At 41.6% G+C, this 10,299-nt stretch overlaps 1 protein-coding gene across 3 annotated transcripts in view; it reads right to left on the reverse strand.

Moving 5' to 3' along the window:
* The window catches only part of SCP2 (sterol carrier protein 2), a 190,413-nt gene extending 181,475 nt beyond the window's left edge, over window positions 1-8,938 (reverse strand). For 2 of the 3 annotated variants that reach the window (XM_040231168.1, XM_040231166.1), the window contains exons 1-2: window positions 8,748-8,930; window positions 4,431-4,485 (exon numbers count right to left, since the gene is read on the reverse strand). In XM_040231168.1, coding sequence (XP_040087102.1) covers window positions 4,431-4,485; window positions 8,748-8,816 — 124 coding nt within the window. In that variant the 5' untranslated portion in view covers window positions 8,817-8,930. Of the gene's footprint in view, window positions 1-4,430; window positions 4,486-8,747 lie in introns of all 3 variants that reach the window. The other variant, XM_040231167.1, reaches the window with a different exon arrangement.
* Window positions 8,939-10,299: the final 1,361 nt, after the last annotated feature.

Raw genomic sequence — 10,299 nt, forward strand, 5'->3', positions numbered from 1 at the left:
AAATGAATGCATCACTTTAAAGATTTTTTAACTTAAGAAGATATATGAATGATTGACCATGGGATTGGTTTAGTCAGATCAGCTTTCTTTTCCTGCTTAATGTATGAGCCAAAAAAAAAAGAGCATTCTCATATGCTCCCAGGAAAACTAATAATGGTCTGAAACATAATCTGACAAGACTGATAAAACTGTTTATATTCATTGCTCCAATGAGTCTACTTCTAGGCTTTGTCCTCAAAAATAACCAGTGATGAGAACAAATATTTGTGTTCAGCAAGATATTCACTATATATTCTTCTAAAATATCAAAAAGCTGTAAAGCAAATATACAACAAAAATGATAGCATACTGTTATACAGAGTGAAGTAAGTCAGAAAAATAAATATCATGTATAAATGTGTATATATGGAATTTAGAAAAATGATCCTGATGAATCTAATTGCAGGACAGGAATAGAGACTCAAACACAGAGAGTAGACTTATGGACACAGCGGGGGAAGGAGAGGGTCAGACGAATTGAGAGTAGTATTGAAATATATACGTAACTGTGTGTAAAACAGATAGCTAATGGGAAGCTGCTGTATAGCACAGGGAGTTCAGCCTAGTATTCTGTGACAACCTAGCCAGGTGGGTCAGAATGGAGGGAGAAGGGAAGTTCAAGAGGCAGGGGATATGTGTATACTGGCAACCCACTCCAGTATTCTTGCCTGGAAAAATTCATGGACAGAGGAGCCTTGTAGGCTACAGTCCATGGGGTCGCAAAGAGTCGGACATGACTGAGCAACTTCACTCACTCGTGGCTGTTTCATGCTGATGTATGACAGAAACCAACAACATTGTAAAGCAATTATCCTTCAATTAAAAATAAACAATTTTTTTAAAAAAATTTAATTATGGCATAAATATACAAAGAAACATGGTTAATTTTTTTCAATTTTGACAAGAGAAAAGCTTATAATAATAAGTTTTAGAAATCATGATACATATTTAAAATATGATCTCAGAGAGCCATAGGAAAAATAAATATTAAAAGAGAACAATATTAACAGTAGCTAGGCCTGGGTTCGGAGAAGGCAATGGCACCCCACTCCAGTACTCTTGCCTGGAAAATCCCATGGACAAAGGAGCCTGGTAGGCTGCAGTCCACGGGGTCGCTTAAGGATCGGACACGACTGAGTGACTTCACTTTCACTTTTCACTTTCATGCATTGGAGAAAGAAATGGCAACCCACTCCAGTGTTCTTGCCTGGAGAATCCCAGGGACGGGGGGAGCCTGGTGGGCTGCTGTCTATGGGGTCGCACAGAGTCGGACATGACTGAAGTGATTCAGCAGCAGCAGGCCTGGGTTACAAACTTTGCTTTCATTATTATGTATCTATGTTCCAATAAATAACTTGCATTGCTCTTATAATTAGTAGGAGAGAATGAGTTATGGTGAAAAGGTGTAAGTTTGAGCCTGTGCTCTGTCCTTCCTCTAAGTGGCCAAAGCATCTTGTACCTCCCATGGTCTATTCACCATGTATGTGAACTTGCCTTATTTTCCATACTAGAGGGCAAAGGCTCTGAGATCTGTACACCAGACTTTGACTGAATCTTCCCAACTGACTGGGATGCACTCCTTAATATTTGTTGAACATTTTCTCCTAACACCACGTGGTCTTCATATATTTTCAGATTTAAATCATGATTAAGTAAAAATGTTAAAGGGATTAGAAAACAAAGGAAGCACAGAAGTAACTATTAATATTGGAAACAGTTTCAAAGAGTTACATGGTGTTGCTTTACCACTTTGCATTTAGCTGCAGAGGGATTCCTAACCTTTCTCTGAGGGAAAGAAGACGGGCAGGACTGTGTAAAGAGTAAGAAGTCTCTAAATAATGTGACAGGACACAATTCTGCTGGTTGCGCTTCCCTCCACACTATGCATTTAGGAAATAATGAGGGCGGAGAAGGTAGCAGAACCTCCTCCTAAACCAGTTTGGAGAATTAGAGGGTGAGACTTCCATTAAACCAATTCTCTTGCCTCAGCACCACAGCTGACAAGTAAGTCCAGAGGGCTAAGTACAAAATCATTTATAGTATCTCAGGGACTTCCCTGCCAGGTCATGCTCAGATACATGTTCAATTAAACATGACTGATGTAGGCTGAAGGTGAACATACTCACCTAGAACTACATCAGATATGTGAACAGTTACCCTTTTGCACTTCTCACCTCCCTCTCACTTCTCACAATTGGAACCAAGGGGTTTTATAAAAACAAAGCTAAGTTCTAAAAGTGCATTCTACATAAAAAATCCTTTTTTAAATTGAGTTTATTTTCCTAATAATGTCTGCAAAACAAGAAAATTGTAATCAGTAAACAGAGGCAATCAAGCTGAATTTCTTGTTATTAGACAATTCCAGAGGTAAATTCATCTCAACATTACCATCGTATAATCAAAATATTCTATCCATATGTTATTATAGTAACCACTTTTAAGTAACAAAGAAACAGAACAAAAAGTACATAGAAAAACTGATTAAAGCATTTCCTATTTCAAAGAAAAGTAGAAGCTGTTTGGAGACAATAGTAAAAAGGAGAAGATTTAACAACCAAACGATAAACACTGAATGAATATTGTACACCTAGAGAATCAACATCAGCAAATCAAATCTCACGAACCTTCCTTTTGGGGGACAGAGATGCCCTGATTTCCTATATAGCATACACAGAGCTGCAAAATGGAGTTGAAATGAAATCTAATTTATGAACACTGAGTGCACAAGTACTTGGAAAGACAGGGAGTGTTTAATGAAAAATGACAATAATTTTTTCTGGGTTGCCTGGCAATAATCTGACAGGGAAAGGAGGAAGGGGAAGCCTTCACAGGAGAAAGACTGCACCTAAAGAACTTCATGGAACCACGAATTTTCCAAGGCCTCCATGTGTGAGAGGCCTTTGTTGTTCAGTCGCTAAGTCATATCTGACTCCGTGACCCCATGGATTGCATTATGCCAGAATTCCCTGTCCCTCATTATCTCCCAGAGTTTGCTCAAATCCGTGTCCCTTGAGTCGGTGATGCTATCTACCATCTCATCCTCTGCCGCCCTCTTCTCTGTTCGCCTTCAATCATTCCCAGCATCAGGGTCTTTTCCAATGAGTCAGCTCTTCACATCAGGTGGCCAAAGTATTGGAGCTTCAGGTTCTGCAGCAGTCCTTCCAATGAATATTCAGGACTTATTTCCTTTAGAATGGACTGGTTGGATCTCCTTGCAGTCCAAGGGACTCTCAAGAGTCTTCTCCAACACCACAATTTGAAAGCATCGATTCTTCAGCGCTGAGCCTTTTTTATGGTCTCACACTCACATTCGTACGTGACTACTGGAAAAACCATAGCTTTGTTTATACAGACCTTTGTCGGCAAAGCAGTATCTCTGCTTTATAATATGCTCTCTACGCTTGTCATAGTTTTCCTTCCAAGGAGCAAGCGTCTTTTAATTTCATGGCTGCAGTGACCATCCACAGTGATTTTTGGAGCCCAAGAAAATAAAATCTGTCACTGCTTTTACTTTTTCCCCTTCTATTTGCCATGAAGTGATGGGATCGGATTCCTCGATCTTAGTTTTTGAATGCTGAGTTTTAAGCCAGCTTTTTCACTCACCTCTTTCACCCTCATCAACAGGCTCTTTAGTTCCTCTTCATTTTCTGCCAGTAGAGTGATATCATCTCTACATATACGAGACTGTTGATATTTCTCCTGGCAATGTTGATTTCAGCTTATGACTCATTTAGCCTGGCATTTCCCATGATATACTCTGCATATAAGTTAAATAAAGTGAAGTGAAGTTGCTCAGTCATGTCTGACTCTTTGCAACCCCGTGGACTATAGCCCACCAGGCTCCTCCATCCATGGGATTCTCCAGGCAAGAATACTGGAATGGGCTGCCATTTCCTTCTCCAGGGGATCCTCCCGACCCAGGGACTGAACCCAGGTCTCCTGCATTGGAGGCAGACGTTTTAACAGGATGACAATAAATAGCTTTGTCATGTTCCTTTCCAAATTTGAACCAGTCTGTTGTTTCATGTAAGGTGCTAACCGTTGCTTTTTGACCCGCATACAGGTTTCTCAGGAGACAAGTAAGGTAGTCTGATATTCCCAAATCTTGAAGAATTTTCCACAGTTTGTTGTGATTCACACAGTCAAAGGCTTTCATGTAGTCAATGATGCAGAAGTGGATGTTTTCCTGGAATTCCTTTGCTTTCTCTATGATCCACTGAATGTTGGCAATTTGATCTCTGGAAGCCAGAATTTCCCTTAAACAACTGATACCTAAGCTTAGACTGCTTGGCCCTGAAAAAGCTTCCTGTGAAGGTTGCAAGGCTGCTCCACAATCAAGACAGACCACACAATAAATTACAATGTTCAAAGATCTAAATGTTCTATTTTACCTGCTTCCTTTGCCAAGTCAGGGTAGTCTCTCGTCTCGACTCCAGGCTTTGTGAACTAGAAATATAGAAGATAACAAAAGGAAACACTATGGTGATAGTTTCTCAGAAGAGAGAACCACAGAAATACATTCCTCTAGTCATTTAAACAAAATGAGTATCTATCAGTGTTGCTGGACTCTGATAATAAATAATATACAGCTTGTACCCACAGGGAACTTATGTAATGGAAGGCAGGCAATTACACAACAGTGTACTAAGTACAGAATGATCTGGGAGAGACAACTACCCAACCTCAGGGGACTATCAGTTCCCAGAGGAACTGATATTTATTTAAATAAGGTATTTAAGGATGAGTAGGAGAATCACAGAGACGGGGGGAGCCCAGTGGGCTGCTGTCTATGGGGTCGCAGAGTCGGACACGACTGAAGCAACTTAGCAGCAGCAGCAGCAGCAGCAGGAGCTAGGTAAATGAAAAAAAAACAAAGTCCACAGCTAAGAAATGCAAAAAATAAATAAAAACCTACCCTAAAGCCTATAATAAAAATAGCAATCTGTTGCCCTCCACTCACTAGTCTTACTTGCTCCCAAAACATCCATTTTCAATCCTTTCAGATATTTATTTTATAAAATGTCACATTTCTAAATATTCTACTATTATTTCTTGACTTATCAATTTAAGAAATTATATCATAGTCTTCAATAAGGGACAATGAGAATTAGGTCTCTTAGACCACCTCACTTATATATTTACAGTTCTCCATCCTCCTTATACAGTGGAAACACAAGTTTTAAATTAAATCACTACATAGTGCTTACCTTATTAAGACAATGTTGCTTATTATTGAGCCAGGTTGTATATTATGATTATATGTGCTTCATTGAGCAATTTGTTTTGTTTTTCCTGGAGTTAACTGCCTCATTTTTAAAAGTTTAAGCAAACACTCTTGTAATCATTGACAAAGATTTTCTCCTTCACCAAATTCAAACTTCTCTGATTCCACTTCTCTACTCACATGTACTGCACACTGGACTTTTGCAATAGCATACTATTTATTAAAAACTGCCCTAACACTTTACCTAGTGTCTACCTTTATCTTTGACAACAACCACGCAAACTAAAAAACAGAACTTTCCCTGCCACTCCACACACTCTTCTAAACATGCTGTCCCTTACCTCAACCCCGCCTCACCCCCAAATTATTATCCTGATCCTTATAATAATTGCTTCCTGTAGTATTTCATAGTTCTATCACCCAAGTGTCTTGGACACTATATTTCAGCCTTGCCTTTTAAAAAAAATTATGGGTCTTTTAAATTCTCTTTGAATTTACAGGTTCCCCTCCACTACATGTTTTTCCTCTCAACACATCTCTTAAAGAACCCAGATGGCTGGGACAGTAGTTTCCCACACTCTGGACTTTGTAGATCGCATACTCATACACTTCAACCTGTTCCTCTGTTCTCTGTCCCACAGATTGGTAGCCAGATCCAGAATCTTGCAGACTCACTCTATCTCTTTGGCAAAACTATCAGTAGAGGTCTATTTTTTCATCTGGAAGCATATGATTTTTTCTCTTTGTTTTGTTAGCAGCTCTTAGTACTCAATGATTAGAACCAGTAATTCTCAAAACTTTTCAGCCTCAAGATGGCTTTACATTCCTAAAAATCACTGAAGATGCCAGAACTTTGATCATGTGGGTTATAGTTACCAATATTTACCCTATTAGCACATATAACAGGACATTTAAAATAACAATTCACTCAAAAAAAAAAAACCATTACATGTTAACATAAATAATTTTATTAAAAATTATTATATTCCCCTCAAGAAAAACTGATGAGGGGCATTGTTTTGCACTTCAGCAATTCTCTTTAATATCTGCTTTCATAAGAGGCAGGTGAATTCTTACATCTGACACAGCTGATTCTTCATTCAACCTTTGGCATTATTTTTTAGGTTGAAGTCTATGAAGCAAATATGACCTCACACAGACATGTGGTTAGAAAAAGGAGGAGGACTTTAATAGCCTTTTAAGAAAATTGTGGGTATTCTTTTTTAATACTAGTCTAAAACGTGAAAAGTGGGAGTTTCTGACAGGCTAAAAGCAATGTTGAATTTAAAAGAATATCAATCAACTTTTCATACTCTTGCTATATTCAAGTCCATTAAAATCTTGCCCTTTGAGTAAAGTGATAATCTTGACTTTTCTCTGGAGTCTTTTCACATAATTTCCAAAATTTGCCCTGAAGCTAGCATGTATCTGATCACCAGTGCTCTGGGAACCGGGCTGGTAATTACTATCATTTAATACTATACAGAATTCCATTTAATTCCCTTTTTTCAGCTTGGGCCTCACACTTGTCTTCCACTAAAACTAAGGTCAGATGATTCTAGAGACACATCAGTTCAGTTTCTCCAGGGAACAAGCCTCCAATACCTTGACAAGGAACTGATAGTCACCTAGTGGTAAAAAGGATCTTGGAATCCAATTATACCACGGAAGTGTTTTTCTTCCCTCCTCTCATTCCCACCTTACTTGACATCTAGTACATGTAGGTCCTAAGCCTTCTCAAGTTCTGCAGGAAGACTCAACCAGTATAATCCTTCTTCAAGAACTTGGGCTCTGAGTTTCTCTGTTTTGCGTCAATAACCACACTCCCATCAGCTTTTGATCATCCACTGTTTTTCTGACATCGTTCTACTGTTTCCTCTCCTAGTCACTTCACCCTGATGGGTTAATACTTTAATTTCTTTACTGTCATTTTTGTGAGAGTTGGAAAGCACCAAAAGAGATAAATTCATATTTCTAATCTACTACACTTAACCAAATGTCCTAATACATCATATTTAAATGGTTTACCCTTTCCTTCTCCATATTATACATTCCTGAAGAACTTGGGTCTTTGGTAATCATGCAGATGGAGCCCTCAAGAGGAGACTAGTATATAAATTAAAAAAAAATTTTTTTAAGGTATTCCCTGGTGGTCTAGTGGCTTAGAATCTGAGCTCCCAATGTAGGGGGCCCTGGGTTGATCCCTGGTTGAGGAGCTAGATCCAACATGCCACAGCTAAAGATCCTATGTGTTGCAACTAAGACCTGACACAGCCAAATAAATAAACTTTTCTTAAAAGGAATGGGATTACTGCCCTTATAAAAAGATCCCCTAGATTTCCCTCACCCTTCTGCCATACATAGCTGTCTATGAAACACAGAGCAGGACCTTAAAAGTTGCAGGTTGTTTTCGTGGAAAGAGAACTTCCCATAGGAACCCTCTGTCACAAAGCATATGCATTTAATAGTGTGCAACTAACACTTACTGACCTCTTCAAGCACAAGGCGTTTTCAAAGTGCTACAGGTATAGCAATTAATTAACCTGGGAGATAGCTATATGCCAAAGAAGAATATAGACATATGAACAGAATTTCAGGATAAACTATAAAGTATTAAGACGGAGGTTAAGTACAGGGCTCTATGGGACAGTCAGGAGAATCAGAACTTCTCTTAGAACATCTGAATTGATCTTTTAAAAATGCAAACAAGTTAACCAAGTGAAGACAAATGGTCTTAAGTAGAGAAAACAACAGAAAGCAAAGCAACAGAGGCATAAAAAAGTTTGGGATGAAACTACCATACTTTAGCATCACTAGAGCACAGAGATAGTGAGCATGTCAAGAAATGAGACTGTAGCTGCCTCTGGCCTCCTGAGTACCAAGCAGAGTACCATGTGAGAAACGCCAAGGTCGGAGGATGCAGAAAACCTGCCACCTGTGCCAAGACGCTGAGCATCACTGAGATTTCTACTCCTACACTTGCAACTGAGAAGGGATCCAACACGGAGTATTCCTGGAAGTGCAGGGCTGGCGACATTCACGACCTGCTTTCCTTCTGAGTATGGGGCAAACCTTGCCTCAAGTTACAGGTCCACACAACTTAGGTTTCCACCCATATTCAAAGGAGGTGCGGAGTTTCGGTCATCTTGAGGCCTTCTTCACAAACTGCGCCCCAGGAAGAAAAGGGAAGAAGGAGGAACATATAGCCGCAGAACAACACTGCGACATTATGATTCCGCAGAGACATCAACATCACAACCCATCCGAGTCGCCACTCTGATGCCTCACAGACAAGGAGCCGAGCTGGGCGGTGGGAAGCCAGTGGCGCCCTCCGGTAGGAAGGGCAGACAGACGGACGGCGTCAAGTCCTGACACCCCACACCCGACCCCAACCCCCGTTTCCCGGTCACTCAGGGCTCCCGCGGCCTCACCCAGGCTGAGCGGAGCCGGGAGCCCACCTCCAGGGACCCACAGCTCGGTTTACCTTGGTCATCCCAACCCCCACCACAAACACCCGGTTCCGGAGCAGAGACTGTGAAGCGGCTAAAGACATTGTTCGAACCACTGTGGGCACAGGCGGGCGCAGCGGACGTAAAGCTTGCGGATCTGAGGTTGGCGCAGACTGAAGCCGCAGCTCCGCCTGAGCTCTTGGAGTCGGGGAAGCAACAGGAGGCGGCCGAGGGGCGGGGCGGGGCGGGCAGAACTGGAAGCGTGCGCGTGCGCGGAGCCACCGGCGGAGACTGTAGGGAGGGAAGTGCTAGGGGACTTAAGCGGACAAAGTTCAAGGCGAGAATTCGCCGGTTGGTTGGAAGCCCCGTCCCTTTCAGCCCTTGAAAAAGGCTCCATAGGCTAGTACCAGTCCGTCAGGTTTAAATTCTCTATGCTGAGGGCCACTGTGGCCTGCAGCAAGGTCTGAGATAGAGGGGAAGGCTGGATTCACGAAAGGGTAGCCCGAAGAAAAATTTTGAAATGTTGGGAGTTGCTCTGTATCCTATCGGTCGCGAAGTTAGAAAAGATACATTTCTGGCGAGGGGGAACGGATTTTATTGTATGAATGTCTAAAATAAAACCAAAGTCCTGTCACTAGCCGAGTGACTTGTGTGTGTGTTGTGTGTTTATAATATGGTTTGTTTGTTCATTATTTATGTATGTTTGGCTCTGCTGGATGTTCCTTGCTTTACGCACTTCTTCTAGTTGTAAGGGGCAGCGGCCAATCTTCCTTGCGGTACGCAGCCTTCTCAACGTGGTGACTTGTCTTGTTGGGGAGCACAGGCTCTGGATGCCCCGGCTTCAGTAGCTGCAGCACCTGCGCTCAGTAGTTGTGGCTTAGTTGCTCAGGGGCTTGTGGGATCTTCCCAGACCTGGGATTTGAGCGAACCCGTGTCCCCTGCATTGGCAGGCAGATTCTTACCTACTGTGCCACCAGGAAAGTCTGCTGTGTGACATTTTGTCTTGTGAGGATTAAGGGAGGTGATAGAAACAAAGCCTTTAGCGCTTGATACAGGGACTATATATCTGTAGGTATGTTGTGGATATATTATATATTTGCTAATGCTAAATCACTTCAGTCGTGTCCGACTCTGTGCGACCCCATAGACAGCAGCCCACCAGGCTCCCCCCGTCCCTGGGATTCTCCAGGCAAGAACACTGGAGTGGGTTGCCATTTCCTTCTCCAATGCATGAAAGTGAAAAGTGAAAGTAAAGTCGCTCAGTCGTATCCGACTCTTCCTGACCCCATGGACTGCAGCCTACCAGGCTCCTCCGTCCATGGGATTTTCCAGGCAAGAGTACTGGAATGGGGTGCCATTGCCTTCTCCGATATTATATATTTAGGGGATGATTTTATTGGCTGATTCTGAATTTGCAGATTTTCCTACTGATAAGAATGATTCTGTAATCCCAAAATCAATACTCCAAGAGCTCTGGAGTTGGGGGAAAAAATGTGAGTTGCCCCACATGTCTGTTCTCAGTTGAGGTTACACAAGACCCTGTCCAGTTCATGCTGTAAACAAATGTGTTTCTGATGATTTCATGCC

This window comes from Oryx dammah, unplaced genomic scaffold, assembly GCF_014754425.2.
Source record: "Oryx dammah isolate SB20612 unplaced genomic scaffold, SCBI_Odam_1.1 HiC_scaffold_28, whole genome shotgun sequence".
Classification (NCBI taxonomy): domain Eukaryota; kingdom Metazoa; phylum Chordata; class Mammalia; order Artiodactyla; family Bovidae; genus Oryx; species Oryx dammah.